Below are 20,139 nucleotides of genomic sequence, written 5' to 3' on the forward strand. Positions count from 1 at the left end.
CAATTTCTCTGTTCCCATTTTTAAACTTTAAAACAGCAGCTGTTTGTATGTTCTAGTTGTGTTGCATAAATACCATTATTTCACACCACTTAGAATTCAGTTTATTACCAGACAAAAACAGTGGGTAAAAAAAAATCTCTTTAGGTCTGTATTAATAAATGTGCAATAACTCTGAAACCGAACAACTCAATTCATTATCACAAGGTTTATTTTCTTCATTTTGTACAAAACAACTGGTATCAGAAAAAGAAAGAACATAAAGGGCTGTGGCAATGAATATTGTAACAGTAAGCTGTCAGTTAATAGATGTCCCTCATGGCCATGTTGGCCCGCTGACCAGACATCGTCACGCTGTAGCAGTACAGCAAGTCAGTCAGCCACTGCTCTCGAGTCTCTCCACCATAGAAATGCTGCAAAAACAAACAACAGTCAACCGAGTGTCAGCAGATCAAGTTTAAGGTTTGAACGTTGTTTAAAGTTTCCTCTATTGAAGCAAAGTTAAATTAGATGCATGCAATTACAAGCATTACATATTCTGATGTGCCATAATGCTCTGAGGAACCATATGCTACCGTTAAGTCCTGTATGATGCGTTGCAGTAGATTGCCGTTGGCCATCATGTGGTTGCGTAATTGAGTATGCTGAAGAAGTAATGACAGGATTTGTGCCAACACAGGGAGCTCTTCCTCACACAGGTCGCACACACGAAAAGACTGCAAGACCAATCGCAGGAGCCTCGGTACTGTACTCAACGCAGCAAAACATGCCTCCCACACGGCATCCCTGAAAGAAAGATAAACACAAGTTTTGAACTTTTTTTTTTTAGCGCCAGATCATGGACCACCCTTTTTTTAAAAGCCAAAGTTGCAATAGTCTTCCCTATTGTGAGTGACAGCTTTTCGAACAAGAAAAAATGTAGGGCGGGACTTGTTTTTGTCCACCGCGAATTGATTGGATCATTGGGTTGCCCTGCCCTCACTATGTCGCTGCAAGAGCGAGGGGAAGTTATTTTTATTAAAGATTACGAGGGCACGTGAATTAAAGAAAAATAATTGTTGATTTTGATTTCACGGTGACTTTATTAACCACAAGCCCCAGTTTGTAATTAAGATCGCATGTGCCATGATATGTAAAAAAAGGTAATGAATTTATTAATAATGGGTTTATATATTAATAAATAATTACTATATCTTATTATTATTTAAAATAATCGTAATTAACATCTCATATTGTAGAGACAAATAAAATAGACAGAAAGAGAAAATAAAATACATTTTAAGCGCATCAAAACAAGCAGCTATTTTCAAATGTTTTTAATTTTGCTTTCTTCATGAGACGGCCCTTTTTGGACTTTCCCCAGTCCTGTTTTCACATTCTCTTTGCTGTATTATCAAATAGTCTTTCTTTGTGTACACTTTGTGGTGTATAACTGTTAATCTATGCAAATATTGTGTGTGTGTGGGCGTGAGCATGTTTGTGAGCACACCTCTTGCGGGCACTCTGCTCCAGTTGTAGAAGCAGATTGAGCATGCTCAGGCAACAGTCAGACAGGAAGTGGAGGAGTGTGTCGCTGGGCAGGAAGTTGACATCCAGTAACCGGGGAACACACCTTAAAATCGCTGCACACACGCAGTCTGGCACCACGGCGAGTCCACACTACAAAGAGATGGAGAGAGTCTCACCACAAACGGTGTCTGGCTCCACTGCCCACTCGTATGCAAAACATTCAGCAGAAAAAACACATGTTCGCTCACCAGATTCTTAATGATGGCGTTCTGGATTACATCAAAACACTGTGCACGAGATCCCAGGGTGTCCAGGCAGTGACACACAACCTACAAACAGTGTAGAAATGTTTATGAAGAAAGCAGGTCAATTAAGTTCACACAGCAGAGTTAAGGCTGGTCTGAGCACCTCCAAATTCTGTGTAAACGTGCAATGTTGCATAAATGTAGTACTAAAATATGCAGCTCTGACCCACCTCAGAGGTGGCTCTGGTGCTGCTTTAACATTAATGCAGCCTTAATGTCAGCATGAAACAGAAATTGTGACCAACTTCTCTGCTCTATTGTGACGTACTGTGCAGTGCATCCAGAACGTATTCACAGCGCTTCACTTTTTCCACATTTTGTTATGTTACAGCCTTATTCCAAAATGGATTAAATTCATAATTTTCCTCAAAATTCTACAAACAATACCCCATAATGACAACGTGAAAGAAGTTTGTTTGAAATCTTTGAAAATGTATAAAAAAATAAATAAAAAAAAATTAAGTAGTAAATAAAGTATTCACAGCCTTTGCCCTTGCAGCCTCAAGTCTTTTTGAGTATGATACTACAAGCTTGGCACACCTATTTTTGGGCAGTTGCTCCCCTTCTTCATCAGGTTGGATGGGGAGCATCGGTGCACAGCCATTTTCAGATCTCTCCAGAGATGTTCAATCGGGTTCAAGTCTGGGCTCTAGCTGGGTCATCTCAAGGACATCCAAAGACTTGTCCCATAGCCACTCCTTTGTTATCTTGGCTGTGTGCTTAGGGTTGTTGTCCTGTTGGAAGATGAACCTTCCCCCCAGTCTGAGGTCCAGAGCAAGTTTTCACCAAGGATGTCTCTTTACATTGCTTCCAAACCACCAGGACTCCTACTAGGGCTGGCCGCCCGGCCAAACTGAGCGATCGGGGGAGAAGGGCCTTAATCCAGCGTTTCTCTGTGGAGAGAGGATAACCTTCCAGAAGAACAACCGTCTCTGCAGAACTCCACCATTCAGGCCTGCTTGGTAAGAGTGGCCAGACGGACGGAAGCCACTCCTCAGTAAAAGGCACATGACAGCCTGCCTGGAGTTTGCCAAAAGGCACCTGAAGGACTCTCAGACCATGAGAAACAAAAATCTCTGGTCTGATAAAAACAAAGATTGAACTCTTTGGCCTGAATGGCAAGCATTATGTCTGGAGGGAAACCAGGCGCCGCTCATCACCAGACCAATACCATCCCTACAGTGAATCATGGTGGTGGTGGTAGCATCATGCTGTGGGGATGCATTGAGAGGTCCTGCAAAGAAGAAGGGGAGAAACTGCCCAAAAATAGGTGTGCCAAGCTTGTAGCATCATACTCATAAAGACTTGAGGCTGTAATTGGTGCCAAAGGTGCTTCAACAAAGTATTGAGCAAAGGCTGTAAATACTTGTGTACATGTGATTTTATTAGTTTTTTTATTTTTAATAAATTTTCAAAGATTTCAAACAAACTTCTTTAACATTGCAATTATGGGTATTGTTTGTAGAATTTTGAGGAAAATTATGAATTTAATCAATTTTGGAATAAGGCTGTATGTAACATAACAAAATGTGGAAAAAGTGAAGCGCTGTGAATACTTTCCGAATGCACTTTATATCCAAGTGAAGCATGAAACAATAAAGGGCAGGACTAGATTTTCTATATCGAGAATTGATTGGATCGTAGAAAGTGGGCATTGCAAACTAAACAGACACATTTTGAAATAATGATGTTCATGGATATATAATTCATAATAAACACTGCAACATTCCATTAAAAAAAACATTTTGATTTAATGGTACCTTTAAACTTAGTATTTTTTTTATTCCATATTTCTTATTAAAATGTTAAATTTAAAAACATCAATCTTGAAAAAAGTATCCCTGGTTATAAAAAAAATATTTAGAAGCACAGCTGTACGGTGTATGTATATGTGTATATGAAGACTTCCAATGCAAAAGCCTCTAAAAGCCACCTCAGTCAAAAATTAGATAACTGAGTGAATGCTCTCTGCACATAGTATACGTTCATCAAATACTTTTACTTCAAACCCGCTAAATCCCAGCCTCAGCCCATTCAGAAGTACCGGTACTTAGGTAGAAACCTATGCATAGGAGCCGGACAAAAATGCTAATTTTAAAGAAAAACGTCAGACGGACTTAAGAGGCTTTTGCATCTGAAGTCTTCATACATACATACATACACATATACATATATATACATATACATATACATATACATATACATATACATATACATATATACACATATATATATATATATATATATATATATATATATATATATATATATATATATATATATATATATATATATATATATATATATATATATATATATATATATATATATATATATATATATATATAAAGACAACAAACAAAGTGATCTGAAATGTTTATAGAAATCAAGCTAGGCAAAAAGACTAAATAAATGGAGATAAACAGATTTTAGGATCATCTCCAGAAGAGAGCCATTTCACAGACTGAAAGCTGAGAGACAGGTGACGCTTCTTCTATCTCAGTCTACAAAGAACCTTTGAATTATACATCACAACATCTTAACATCTGACACACGCGCTCGGTTTAGGTCAGACAAAAATAAATCCCCAGGCCCAGACAAAAGAGAAGTCTGCAGAGAACAAAGAATCCTATAGCACCACACACACACACACACACATATATACACAGTGACGGGCTCAAAGGGTTGGACACCTTGCCACTACGGCCGGTGTGTTGTAATGAAAGTTGACACTGGACAGATTAGCAACAGCCTGCCACTCTCTGAACTGATATTTTATGAGCACAAACAATAAATAAGTGTGTGAGTGTATGTGTGTGAGAAATCTAATAGTGCTAATAGGATTAGGGCAGATTAGATTAAACAGATGAAGGCGGAGCAGAATGTCATTCAGAGCAGGTTATTATCAGACATTAATCAGGCTAACAGTGTTAAGAACACATTACGCATGCTTTAGATTAGAGACGCCTGATTGGCAATAAAGGAATGGACCCCCAGCAGCCATGTGCTCTCGCTCTCTCACACACACCACTCAAACTTAATTTGATGCTAATTGCCAAGCTATATATCTGAGAAACAGTAAGTGAGAATTTTCTTTAAGAGTGTGATGCGAAATCCCAATAGGATTAGAAGCACACTTTTTAGCACATTTTTCTGTTTTAGCACATTAAGATTTTCCAGCAGAGCTGTAAAAAAAAAAAAAAGGTGCTAAAATTATTTTCATGAAAAATAAAAATTATTTTATTTAGTGTAAAAATGTAATATAAAACATAAAAAAATTAAATAAAATACACTACGGTCAAAAGTTATGTTTTTAAAAGAAATCTTCAGCTCAACAAGGCTTTATCTATTTGAGTAAATTTCTATTTGAATATATTTTAAAATATAATGTATTCTTATGAAAGTGACAGTAAAGACATTTATAATGTTACAAAGAGTTGTATTTCAAATAAATTATACATTATATCATTTTGAACGTTCTGTTCATCAAAGAAAAATTCCAGAAAAATATTAAGCAGCAAAAACTAATAGTAAGAACCATTATTAATAATTGAGCACCAATAATAATCAATAATTGAGCTCCAAATCAGCATATAAGAATGATTTCTGATGATCATGTGACACTGAAGATTGGAGTAATGACTGCTAAATCACAGGAATAAAACGTCTTTTAAATTGTAATAATATTTCTCAATATTACTGTTTTTACAGATTTCTTTTGATCAGATTAAAAAATACAGTTATGCTTGGGTATACTTAATTTTCCGCATTCCGCTCCGTCAGCTGTGCGCAAGCCTTTGTAAGTGTACTTTTTTGGCTGTGAGAGTGTGCATGCACTCTTTCCATGATCTACTGGACTTTGTTTTAAAACGCTCATGTCACTTGCTCATGAACTGTTGTACGCGCACTGCCCGTGCAGTCAAAAAAAAATTGGGCTAAATCCAGGAACCCCCCTATATTGACAAAATAACATCACACGGAAAGTGAATGGTCGAAGTATACTTTGGACTTTAGTGAACATAAGAGTCTTCTTTCAAATTATATTTTAAGAAATTAATTAAAATGAATAAATAAATGTAGGGGGAAATCAGGCTCTTTTCCTCATTAAGGTCCATTATTCTCCATCAGCCTCACCTGCTGGCATCATCTCCCCCTTCACTCCTCATTACCGTATCAACGGAGATGCCAGCCGTCCCTCTACACCTATACTGTCTGATTGACTTGGACACAAAAATGAAAGTCCAGAGAAAATTGCATAGAGGAATTAGCTGTGTGAGTGCAGTAAAAAGAGGGGGGCAGTGAGAGTCAGACCCTGGCCTGAGGGTGTGGTTTTGTTGGGTTTTAATTTCCGTGTAAAATGTCAGGTGGTGATGGTGTCCGCTGGCTGGCATTAGCATTTGCTTTAGCCAGGAGCGCTCTGATAACCAGCCCTTATTGAAATATGGAGACACCTACACCGGTGCGATGCGATAAACCTTCCCTTGCTCAACGAACTGGCCGTCTCCAGGGAGAAACTCAAACACACTTGTGCGTGGAATAACAACCCAAGTGGCCCTGCGCTGATTCAAGTGAACACCTGCTTCTTGGTAGAAGTTGAAAATTGCACCAGGTTGGCGTGAAAAATATGATGCGATTAAGGTGAACAGCATGACCTGGTTCATATCTCTTGCATGATGTGCAAAACACTGCTTGGTTTAAAAACCAGGACTTTCAAGTGCACACACATATTTTTTCGCATTAGAAACTCAGTACTAAAAAAAAAAATGTACAAACACATTTTTTAGTGAGCACAGGAAAATACTGTTACCGTTTCCTGTTAATGTACATCTAATTTGCACATGTGCATGAAAGAATTGTGCAAAAATATTGTTTTGGAGAACATTTCTTTTGAAGCTACTTGTGCACGCACAAAAGTGCTATAAGAGCAATTTAACGCATTCATTTAGTGCGATTAATTATGAAAAAATAACACATTAATATTAGCACAATTAACTGTACCCGACCTGTACGTAAATTTATATATTACGGAATTTTCCTGGCTTAAAGTTACGCGTTTTTGCAACAATGTAATAAATGGAATGGTTTTGAGATGCATTTTCAACGTTTAATTAATTTTAAAAATGAATAAAATTGACAAAGCGACATACAATAAAAGAAATAGCACAGGTGAAATGTGCGGGGGGAAAAAATCTATATATTGACTTCTAAAGGCACTTTTTGTAATGTTTATTCAATTATTTTGCCTTTCACTATAATATGTCTGAATTATATTTTTTAATTTTCATCAAAATTTTCATGGGGACTTATTCACATATGTGATTATTGTGAACAAAACAATGTAAGCACTGGACAGAAAAAATATGTAATGCTGAAAATGCTGTGCCAGGTGATCCCGTGTAATGCAACAGACAGCAGACAGACGAGTGGATTGACACCAGAACAACCAAACGGCTAACTGACAGCAGATGAGAGAGGAGAGGGATGCTCACAGGGGACAGAGGGGATGACAACAGGATTAGAAACATACGCCAGCGATTGACAGCACAACAACTGACATAACATGCATGTCGGAGCAGCTGAAAGTGGAGAAAAGGGACTGGCAGATAAAAGAAAGAGAGAATCACCTCCACCACATCCCAGTGATGTAGAAACTGCTCCAGGGTGGTAGCGAACACACTGAGGGGCGAGAGTGTGGAGGTGGGCAACAGGCCATCTTCATCTGTGTCCTGCAGGGCCCGTAACATCTCAGAGGAGAAACCTGAAGCACAGAATCATGGGAACGCCTCTTTATCAATATCAAGCATGCTGTCAGTACTCATATCATTGAATGCGATGTCTGATGTGTGTGTGTATGCAAGTGTGTGCGCACCTGTTAGTGTGGTGAAAAAGAAACTGAGGTAATCTACATCCTTCACTGGCACATCCTGTGAACTGCTCAACCAGCCACTCAGAGGAGACCTGCAGGGAAGCACACACGCATTACTGTGCAGTGGTCCGGCACTGATCCGCTCTCCCGTTACACATCTCACACTGTACCTGTGTGTGTGCGTGTGGTGAGAATGTCAGTCTAAAAATACTGGCCATCTGAGATCCTTCATTTCCTTTGAAATCAAGCTCCCACCACAAACACACTCACCTTCGGCAAATGAGAACACTCACTGTATTAAGGAAACGCTGGGGTCATCCTCACAACATAGCAGACAACACTTTAAAACATTCCTGAAGCACAGGATCATGTTGATAATTTAACCATAAGTCGTTATTTAGTTTTTTTTTTGCGCACAAAAACTTTTCTCGTCGCTTCATAAAGTTATTGTAGAACCACTGTAGTGAGATGGACTTTGTAAAGAAGTCTTTAGTACCTTTTATGGGTCTTGAGGGTGTAAAGTGCATTGTGCCAATGGAGGCCTTTCTGAGCCATCCGATTTCAACTAAAATATCTTCATTTGTGTTCCGAAGATGAACGGAGGTCTTACGGGTGTCGAACGACATGAGGGTAAGTTATGAATGACAGAATTTTCATTTTTGGGTGAACTAACCCTTTAAGCTGGGATAGAAAAAAAGTGTTTTAACATCTCAATAATTACACACAGTGCTATTGAGCTACGAAATGTATGCATGTTTTAAAAAAAAAATGTTTTCTCAGCTGGTTTGTAACAGTTAAAGCCTGAAAATCACTCAGGTAATTGTTGTGATCAAGCACAGAGGGCAGGAGAACCAAGAGGCCACCAACTAGAACATCACAGGTCAGTCCAACATGGGCTCCATGTGATGTTGTACTGCTGTGTGCGTTCAAGGATTCAGCAAGAATTTTATGGCAAGATATTGTTAAAAGTGACCATTTAATAGTCACACTTTTCTGAGAAGGAAATCAGAAAGAACCAGTGTGTGTGTGTGTGTGTGTGTGTTAAAGCTATTCAAGGACAATCCACACAGTCTTATGATTCTCCCTTATAGATGTGGATCAGCCTCGAGGCCAATAAAGTGAATGAATATCTGATCTTTTACTTGTTTTGATTTCATTTCTCTTGTGGAATGAGCATGTGCTGGACTTCCTTAATGCATACTGATTGGCATATTTCCCATCAACCCATTAGTAAAGGGGCTGGACACACACATAGATTGATGCACCTAGAAAAAACAAGTACTACTGTTCACTCTTTCTGTGTGCCACACACACACACGCACACACACACACACACACACACACACACACACACACACACACACACACACACACACACACACACACACACACACACACTACCGCTAAACTACTAGCCATTCTTGTCTTACTTTGTCTTACACTTTCTGAACCTCATTTTGTGAATGTGACCAAAGCCAAATTCTTGTGAAGGACAAAATGTTCGGTTCATGTAGTTCTGAGGATTGGCTCTCTTAACGGCATGTCACGCAGTTCTGCCATGAACAGAAGCAGCCTTAAGTGATGCTTAGCCTATCGCGGAGGAATCCTGTCACAGGTCCAGATTTTTTTAAAAGTGCAGTCGGTGTGAATTTACTTGCCGTAACATTTGTTTTGGAATTTCGGTGCGACTTTTAGTGGGGACCTTGACGATCGTTCCACGTCTCATCCGAAGAGTAATACTGCCCTCTGTAGGTTTCTGAGCATATTTAGCCTAGTATCGTTGTTTTGAGCAAACAGAGAGCCCAGAGGAAAGGCAGTGTCTCCAAGACACATTCACACAAGTCACACTGGGACTCTAAGTCACACAGCCAGTGTTCTCAAACATTGCTCCCTTTAGGATTTAAGGGGAAACCACAAATAAAAGAGTGGCTTTAGGCTAGTGACTAAAAGAAACACAGTGGGGACGCAGCATGTCACAAAGATACACACGCAAATGTACTTGCACACAGCCCAGGGCCCTCAGCATGCAGAGGAACTCACAAAGGAATATTCTGTCAATCATACATGACTAGTCAAAAAGTTAAAAAAAAAAACTTGGATACTTATCAGACAAGTCTTCTTGTAAGACTTTCCCCATTTGTTTTTCCAAATAAGAACATTTAAATGATACAAAATGTGATTGAAATTGCTTTTTTCATTTTGTCTATGAGGTGCACTGATATTTTATTATTATTTAAATACTATTATAGTACTTATTAATATTTTGAACTTGCTTTTATTTTTATATTGTCATTTAATTGCTTTTGTCATTAGTATTAGTTTTCTATCTAAAATATTTTTATTTAGCTATATTTATTTTTATAACCGTTTTAATATTAGTACTTCTACTTAAACTCGCTGCCAAGGAAACTTTTCTAATTTTCACACATTCTTCATCTAAAATTGTATTGTATTTCAGCTTTATTTTTATTAGAAAAATTGATTTTTAATAGATTTGGTTTTACAATAACAACACGGACGAAATGACAGTATCTTAGAAAGGTCTGTTTGCCATTTCATTAAATTTATTCTATTGATTTTTTTATTACAGCATATTATTAATTACATTTAAGAAAGCATTGATGGGTGAAGTTAACGCAGCAGCATTTGTGAATAAAGCAACAACATGATTTTGTATCATACATGTTATTTTAACTAGATTTTTAAAAAATATTTATTCATAATGCCCATCCCTGCTCCTTTCCAACGTGAGTGTATTATTGTTACAACTTCTTGCCAAAAACTGCAAAATGCTAAAATGTTGTGTATTCTAAAGAAATCGATGACTCTGAATCTACTCAACTCACTGCAGTATGACCTCTGCTTCACGGCACAGTGACTCGTGGCTCCGTTCCGCCTCATTATGGCCAATCACAGTTAATGACTAATGGTCACGGCCAATCAGAGTTAAGTGGGAGAATTGGCCATCCTCTGATCGTGCCGCACAGTGGTCGGCTGTCTCCGATTGGTTAAATTGCTTGATTCTATTAGCAGTGAAAACTCTGAGGCTGCTGTCTCCTCTCGGCAGTCGCAGAAAACAGAGTCACATTCTAAACATATCAGTCAGATGAAGACAGATACTCCCCTTCAAGGCTGAGCTGCACATGCACAACCACAACCAAGTCTTGGTCAAATCCCCACTAATGCACTTATTTCCCCATTTTAGCAAGTATTATGGGTTACACTTTATTTTGATGGTCCACTTTAAACATTCTACTAACTATAAGTAACTTTGCCACTACATGTCAACTACCAGTCATTAGAGTATCAGCAGACTGTTAGGTTAGGGTCAGTAGAATAAGTTGACATGTAGCTGCAAAGTTACTTATAGTCACTGGGCCCAATCATACACCTGGCACAATGTGACGGACGGCAGGCGTTTTTTTGCTAATTTCAGCCAGACACAGTTAGCATTTTCACATCCAGCGCCACGTTGTTTAAATAGCAAATGCACTCGCGCCCATCTGTTCGCCCATGAGGCACGCTGGTCTGAAAACGAGGTGTGTTCAGGCACATTGTTGGCGCATTGCTATTTTGAGGCTATTCTGAAATCAACTGCGCCCCATTGACCAACTGAAACCTGGTCGAAAGTCAACAGCACAATATTTTTTGTGTTATTTCAAGGGCAAATTAGTAATATGCGCCTATAGGCAGGTGCACGACACGCATGCACTCTGCTTACTACACACACAGGCACGCGCATTAGCGTTCGGACTTCCGCGTTCAGTTTTTCCGCGCCCAAATTCCACCATATACATAGCAAATCCGCCACGGTGCAAGTGCAATTGGCTTTTAAAGGCAATGGGAGACTCTGATTGGTTTATTGCACATTATGCCTAAAACACACCCATAACTCATTAAGAGACTAGGTACAGCCCTTATGGACCATGCACTTGGGCCGTTTCTTTTCATCGTTAAACTAGCAAAAGTGGACTCAAACATGCCCTAAGTGCACCTGCGCCATGCGCTCAGATCGTTAAAATAGGGCCCATTATGTCTGTTGGGGGTGCATCAAAAAAGTGTCAGCAGATATTAAGCAGACAGTCTACTAATACTCTACAAATAGCTAGATGACATGTTGCAAAGTTCCTTAGAGTAAGTAGAATGTGGACCACCAAAATAAAGTGTTACCATATTATGTTTGGAAACGGTTGACTCATGAGGACTATACTAAAGTAGGAGTGTGTATGAAATTCATATATGCAGGTATACTGTTTTAAATGAATTCTCTTTCCCAAAACCTAGCACAGTTCATTCAATAATGCAAAGTAGTGATACACTACTTAAAAACAACAACAACAGAAGAATATTTCACAAGTGATTATGCAAACTACATTGTGGAATACATTTTTTTTTGTAAGGTTTTAGAAATGTTCTAAGTGTCCCAGAGCGGCACACTGGAAGCAGACTTTAGGACTGCATTGGTGCATGCTGATGTGTCATAACCCTCATACCTCAGGTGTATGGTGCGTATTAGTGTGGTGGCGAGGCTAGCCGACACTCTCCCAGTGTTGCAGACCTGGCTTAGACATGCCAGAAGCTCTGTGGGAAACGCTGGCAGGAAATGGAGAATCTGAATCAGCCTCTTCTGGGACTCCACAGGCAACACTACCACACAGCCCTCCTGTGGATCTGCGATGTGGACACACAAATATAAATCACACAGATTAGCATACACTGAGAAACATTAACAATAGATATGCTCAGCCTGGAAAAGTTCTATAATAATGTTAACCATTTGTTTTAAATAAAATGTATACAATAATTTAAAAAAAAACATTTATGAAACAATATTGTACAAATGAATAGAAAACTACTGCTATTTTAAAACCCCTTTAGAAATTCCTAGCCCATGGCGAATTGCCCTTTGGGGTTGATGGCTCTATTTTGAGATTATTCATTCTGATTGTGAAACTTGATGAGAAAAGAAAGAGCTCCACCTAGTGACAGATTTATCTAACTGCTAATGCTCAACAGTGAAGGAATGAATGCAAGTGCGAAAGAGGGAGAAAAAAAAGAGAGAAAGAGATTTGTCCTGTCAGTGATCACAGATAGACAGACATTATTAGCTGCTGACGCACACTGCTGATGTCATGAGTGCAAACACACACAAAGAGAGCGCTGTGCTCCCGAAACACAAAACTACAGAGCGCTTATATCACACACAGAACCGGAGACGCCACCACTCTAATGCTCTCCCTCACTACCGGCCAATCCCTTACACAAGACTCTCTCATGCACACACACACTATAGACCTTATGCGCCAGAGAGACAAGCGTGCAGCCATCTTTAGAATTTTGTCTTTGAACTTCCGTTTTGCGGCAGCTCTGTATATTTCTATGGCATCGCTATTAAGAAGTAATTAGCTGGTAATGCGGAGTTCACGAAAGTTATCATGAGCATTGTAATGTTTGAAGCGGATGTCTTAACAAATGTCAGTAGACCGGGAAGATTTTAACAGAACACAACGAGCACACCACTGAAAGGGGTGGGGCTACATAAGGTCTATAGTAGTGAGAAAGTATGCAAAACATTTGTTTGTGTATAGGCATATATGATTACCATAAAGACTGCAGGCATTTTTCTGAAGACTCTGCAGAAGGTCTTTGTTGCCCCTCGCGGCAGCTGGCTGCACTGTCTCCAGCAGTTGCGCTGAGAGCTGAGGATTCCTGCTGCCCAACTGAACCAACTGTACAGGCAGTGATGCCAACCAGCGTGCCAGAATCCTGCTCCTGAAAGAGAGGGAGACTTCAGACTCTTTTCATTATCACAGGGTGCATTCAAACAATAAAAAGATGCTGGGGGAGTCTTCAGTTTACTTAAATATGATTGATATCACGAAAAATATGGAAAAATATGGCAAAATTGTAAGACAAATAAAAAGCCACACAGATAAAGAAAAAAGACTAAAAATATATAAACACACAGGGTTTAATATGGAGTTGGCCCACCCTTTGCTATAACGGATTCAACTTTTCTGGTTGCTAAACATGGGCAAAGTTTTTTTTTAAAAAGCTGGACGTTTGATGGAGTATTTCTGTGCCAAAAATACTCCTTCCGGTTTCTCATAAGTTTCGGAACGTTTTTTTCGAGTATGGGTATATGTGACGTCAGATGGGGCGGAATGTCCTTGTACGGGCCATACGGGCTCTTCTCCCGGTAGGGGGCGCGCGCGCGCGACTAGAGCGAGAGAGCAAATGCACACCCATTTTAGCACTGTGCTCGGCTTTAGGGAAGCTGGCTGCGCTGCAGTCATAGGACGTCACGAAATCAACAATGTCCACAAAGATGTGTGTTTTTGGTTGTCCGGGAAACCCAAGACAACACTGTACAGCTTCCCAAAGAACCCAGCGTTAATGGGATCCCTGCATTTCAGTGACGATCGTTTTATAAACAAGGCCCAGTTCAACTCTGGATTTGTAGCTCGTCTAACGCTGAAAGATGGAGCGGTTCCAGCGATTAAGGTTGGAAGCAAGCGGTGAGTAAAACTTCTTCAAATGTCTTTGTGTTGTTAGCTATTGACTCGTTCATTCAAATGCGCTACTATTCCATTGTTTTTCTATTTAAACACTCACCTACTGCTAACATTAAATCGCATACAATAGTCCATAAATCAAATTATGTCCTCATAAACCATGAGTAAACACACACAAATATTGTAAAACTCTCGCATGACAAGCCGCTATAAGCAGGTACCATTATAAGTTATACGTTTTACAGTACATACCATTGAGACGTCCTGCTGTAGTCGTTGCTGCTTCTCCTGTTCAATTTCAGCCTCTAGATCTGATTCTGGATCATATATGTATGGCTAAATCCGATTGATCTCCATGGTTTATTTAGGATAACGTTTTTTTCCACGTTTAAGGATGTCACCGCTTTCTCAGCTCTCAACGCAATCGCTGCGCGCGCTCGTGATTCTTTAGTTCCGCCCACACGATACGCCTCCAGCCGCTCGTTTTTTTCCGGAAAGACTCGGTACAGCCTACCTTTCTTTTATAAATATAATAAAACTAAAGACTTTTCGGAGATATGAAGGATGCAGTACTACTCTATAGGCACTCAAGATTGACATGAGATTGACTGAAACTGAGTGTTTCCCCCCACCCCCCCTTTAAGTTTTTTGCCATTTCAGCATCACTGACTATTACTGGCAGATACAAATTAAACCATTAACAAAAATTTCATAATTACAATATAATAAAAACGAACATTTAAAAAACAAAATGTACAAAATGAATACAATTTTATAAAAGATTCTTTAAATGTACTTGTGCTAAAAATTGTAAAAGATTTTCTGGATCCATAAATAAATCCTTAAAAGTTTGTCCTGATAAAAAGCACCGTCTTATAACATGAAAAATTGGGCATTCCAAAAGCATATGTTTTACAGTCAAGTTGGTACTACAGTGTTGACATTTTGGTGCTTCTTCACCTTTCCTAAGCTCATAAGAGCGACCCATTCTTTCACAGACGTTTGTAGAAGCAGTCTGCAAGCCTAGGTGCTTGATTTTACACACCTGGGGCCATGGAAGTGATTGGAACAATGATTTGGAGGGATGTTCCAATATTTTTGGCAATACAGTGCATATAAAAATGGGTTTAGGGAAAAATGGGTTTAGGTTCAGAAAAAAATGGGTGGTGGGCACCTACCTAGCAATATGAGGGTGGTTCTGATGCTCTTGAATGTAGAGCTGACTGAAGAAGCGCAGCAGAAGAGTGCGGACACTCACACCCAGGTTCCTCTGCTGGTACTGCACATACACAGCCTGCAGGAGATCATCTGTCACCACTGGAAACACACACACACACACACACACACACACACACAAACACATTTTATATTCAGCAGACCTTTATTAGAAAACAGCACTTTGTCCTCCATAAAGAAAATGCTCTCACCTCGGCTGCGCTGGGTGACAATCATCCTCCACACCACCTCCAGTAAGGCTGCCAGGTGCTTTGAGCTCAGCTTGCCCCCACTGGACAAAGTCTCCCTAATAAAGACCCTGATTGGTCCGAGCCAGTCAGCATCTTCGGCTGCTATGTGATCCTGGCCCCTAAGACTGAGTGTCACCATAACTTGACACAACGTGACGTTTACCGCCAATGGTTCCACGTTAGCCCCAGGAAACGTTTCGCTTGCTACTTGCTGCCTATTTCTGAAAGCAAAGTTTTAAAAAAAGAGATAGATAATTACCCTCATATAGAGCAGTAGTTCCCATCCACTAGGAGGCCTCAAGGGAGACTTCAAATTACATAATTATTCTTATTAATAATGTATTAAAATAATAAATTAAACGTATCTAGAGGGGGATCATCAATTTCAGTAAAAAGCACCGTTTTCTTTTTAAGTAGATTATATATCATATAATGATGTGCAATTATGTATACATTTTTTATAACTGGGTAATCTACTATAATCTACTTCGTTATGTATTTTTTTATTTTATATTATTTATACTATATTATTTTACACATTTTGTTCAGCTGGCATAACAGGGCTGAGAGAGAACGGGGGGGGGGTCAGTGTTATTTGTTTGTTTAGTTGGTTTGTGAAATTCTTTAATTTCTTATTTAATTTAAAATGCTTTAAAAAATACAATCAAGATGTAAACTGAACCCCCCCCCCCCCCCCTTCATTTAATAACTATTGTTTTTATTGAAGAACAAACACTACTGGAATCACAAAAATGAACTGTGGTTCATTCATTTACATATTTAATATTGTTACAATTATAAATATTATTACAATTATGGACTTTTTGGTCACCTCTTTCCATCAGCTTTCTTCTTGAGTCTTGCCACTTCCAGCAGGCCATAGGGGAAGTTTTTCATGAAGTGCTGTTTGAAATCTGTCAGGTATGAGTTCCGGAACCAGACATCCTGCACAATACAGAAACAGGGTTTACTTGAGCGTCCCTGGCTGTATAACATCAGTGATGAAGCCGCTGCAGTGTAAGTGAATGTACCAGTATGTCCTGTTGGTCTCTCTGTGGGGTGAGTCTTCTTAGTAACTGCAGTATGGTGAGGATCTGGAACATAAGAGCCATGGACTCCGCTGAGAGCAGGTGGCCACTGTCCGTCTGTACACGCTCTCCACCTGCCGCCTCAACCCAGATCTCCAGCAACAGAGGCACCAGGGTTCCTGCAAAGCCCTGCACGGTCTCAGCTGAGCAGAGTTCCTTATCCATTCCAGCCCCTGGCTTAGAGTCTGGCCTACACAAAACAGACATTAAAAAGCTGTATACAGGAAACATATGGCCTTTCTGTCATTTGATCTAACTGAGAAGTGTCCAAATGATAGTTTACACAGTACTAGGGTTGAGCGTAATAATGCATGCCACTACCATGGCCATAGCCAGCAGTGAGGTCAATGAGGCTGCATTACATTTTTCATATTCAAAAAATAAAATTTAAAGTTCCCTGAATGACTAATTTAAGGACATTCTGATTATGAAACGAGAAATTAGACAGCAATCATTTACTGTAACAATGAAACAAACCTTAGGCGATAAGTGGAGCATGGAGTGGGCATGGCTCCAGAATTTTCAAACACTTGGATGCTGCCCTTCCCAAAGACATGCTCCTGCCAACTCACATCTACAGGTATCACAGAGCCTTTCTCTCCAGCCCACATTCCAAGGCCCATCCTACTGGTCACACCTTCCTCCAGAGGTCTTTCCTCGACAACTGCCTGCAGAAAATTGCCCAACCTGAAAATGTGAGCATGCACAAATTATTATAGTACAATAAATAATAACACAGTAAACTACAAAGAAATGACTACATTTTATGTATTTTTTTATTTTATTTTTTCGTGCAATACCTGAGCAGCACAGTAAGTCTCCATTGCTGTGCTGTAACAGAGCGATTTGTGCTGATAGTCAGAGAATAGCCCCCTTTCCCAGATTTATCCAGCCCTGTTCCAGCTTTCCGCCTTTGGGAGATGAGCTCCAGAAAATTGGACAGCAGAACTGTATGTTTCTGAGACAGAAGTCCAGGATAATGCTCAAGCAGCACATCCAGGACCCGGAGAGCATCTTCCTGGATGGGTTCTGAGATGTGGGTCATGGCACAAGTGAGGTGGGCGCTGAGCAGGGGGAAGAAGGGTGCTACGCGTTCGGTGGAGATGCACTGAGCGATGAAGCGCAGCAGACGCACTGCAGCAGCACGCACGGAGCCGTCTTTGTCTGTGAAGAGCGCCGCCACCTCGGAGAGCACCGCTGATGCATGCTGCTCAACCAGAGTAGGGTTAGCTGAGAGTAACTCCCGCAAACCCACCAGAGCTCCCTGCTTCACATTACTGTTGAAGTGGTGCAGCTGGGACAGCAGATCCTGAGAGAAAGAGAGACAATGGAAGCGTAAAAAAAAAAAAAAAAAGATAATGAACTAGGGGTGTAAATTGGACATTTCATCTCAATGAATGATCTGACACTGATTCTCTTAGCCGGTGATACAATATTTGCAGATCTCTGAAAACATGCCATAATGCAGTTACAAATGAATTAGCCCTGCTATCAACATATCAATATTACAATTTTATGTGCGTATTTTACACAACCTGTTACATTCTTTTTAAATCACAAATGCAACCAAAATATAACATTAACATTTAATTGAACTCTTCAGAAAAAGCAATGTCTGTATTCCAATTAGGATCCTCCTCCAATACTCTAGTTTTGGAAAGAAAAAATATATACATAAATAAAAAAATGTAAAGAGTTAAAACCTATCAAATATTTGGTGACAGATCAGTGACAATGCAGATGTGGCTTACATGAGGGTGTTAAAATAAAGGTGCATCTTTAATATATATAATATATTTTATATATATTAATATATACATTACATTGATACATAATATTGTTTAGGGATGCAGATATATCGGCCATCATATTGGTATCAGGTGAATAAATAAATAATAGATTATAATAATAGATTATTTCGAACAGCTGAGACATTTCAGTTGCGCACTGTTTGCCATGATGATTTTGATTGTTTAATATAATTTGGAATCATTTCAAAAAGGAAAATACGGTTAATTGCAACATGTGCAGCACAAGTTTGTCATATTAGGCTACATACAATTATAATGAGAACATTATAATTGTGTTGGCTTTTAAATCAGGCTCTCTAAATTTGGATTTAGATTTATCAGCCAATATATCGTGTATCGGCCAAAATTCTCATATCGGTGCATCCCTAATATTGTTAGTCATTTGATCGATGCATCAATCCATATTTAATTTCGTATTTTCGTTACACCTCTATAATTAACCACAGAAAGATGAGGGTCAGTGGAAAGTGTGAGAGTGCATTTTCTGTACCTTGATGTTGAGATGCCTGTGTGTGGTCGGTCCTGAATTCCCATGCTTCAGCTGCTCTGGTAAATTGATAGTTTTTGATCTAAAGTTGACGTCCGTCGCATTGTCAGCTTTTGGCTTTTTTAGGCCAACCTTTAGCTTATTTTTCTGGAAATCACCTTGCCTTTTTCTCTTTTTAGTCATTCTTCAGTTGTTTAAGAAAAAAAGAACTGTAACAAAAATAAACACTAATATGGATTTGGAGCATCACATACTAGTTTAAATATAACATGTTATGAAGGTAATAAGGTTTCATTCAATCAGCCTCTATATTTACATTATTCTCCAAACAAAATCAGCATAAAAACATTAAACACAGCAAACAAAATGCGCAATGACTGATCTTGACACCATGGCTCTTCCTCTGTATACTGCATTGCAATGGAATGTAGTAATAAAGAGCGCCACAAGAATCATCACAATACATAATATATTATCAGTTTAATTCTGTTAATAAGACCATTTACATTAGCAGATCTATGCTATAAGCTATAAACGTTTGACATGTTGATTACTTTTTACAACAGTATGCATAATAGTGTGGCTATAAACACTCCGCAGCCATAAATAACGCACTATAGGTCATTAACCAAAAAGTAATTTTACTCAGTTTAAATACAAATACCGCAACAGAACAACGACTTTAGATAAGTTTATTTTACTGACCACAGAGAATCACTCGTGCTGCTGTTGAGGCATCGGGGGAGGGTCCTTCAACCTCTGTTGAGACAATGGACCGGCTAAACAGATGCCTGATTCAATTTCACAAGCAACTATTTTCTTTCACTATTTACTTAATAAATACATACATCCAAACACTTACGGTGAGTTTTATTTTAACTTAAATGTCTATGTAGATATTGCATTGCGCAGTCACAAATCAAGATTGTACGGCAATCTTTGTCAGGAGTTGAAAAAAGCTCGCTTCAAAATAAAAGTCGTGAGTCCAGCACTGATCTATATAAATTATTATAGATCAGTGGAGTCCAGTCAAGTTCTCTTCACTTAATTTGTTTCTCAAAAAATTAAAGCAACTCTATTAATTTGATAATGATT

At 39.1% G+C, this 20,139-nt stretch overlaps 1 protein-coding gene across 1 annotated transcript; it reads right to left on the bottom strand.

Moving 5' to 3' along the window:
• Positions 1 to 187: 187 nt before the first annotated feature.
• tex10 (testis expressed 10) lies at positions 188 to 20,011 on the bottom strand. Its single transcript, XM_079836575.1, has 16 exons — positions 19,750 to 20,011; positions 19,048 to 19,253; positions 17,547 to 18,055; positions 17,224 to 17,433; positions 16,690 to 16,936; positions 16,491 to 16,603; positions 15,620 to 15,879; positions 15,371 to 15,509; positions 13,280 to 13,449; positions 12,171 to 12,348; positions 7,681 to 7,769; positions 7,436 to 7,569; positions 1,755 to 1,835; positions 1,487 to 1,656; positions 573 to 783; positions 188 to 410 (listed from the first exon to the last, which is right to left on the bottom strand). Exons 2-16 carry the CDS (start codon positions 19,225 to 19,227, stop codon positions 300 to 302), a joined length of 2,802 nt encoding a protein of 933 aa, XP_079692701.1. The 5' UTR covers positions 19,228 to 19,253; positions 19,750 to 20,011; the 3' UTR covers positions 188 to 299.
• Between the last annotated feature and the right edge of the window lie 128 nt (positions 20,012 to 20,139).

This window comes from Gobio gobio (genome assembly GCF_949357685.1).
Source record: "Gobio gobio genome assembly, chromosome: 15".
Classification (NCBI taxonomy): Eukaryota; Metazoa; Chordata; class Actinopteri; order Cypriniformes; family Gobionidae; genus Gobio; species Gobio gobio.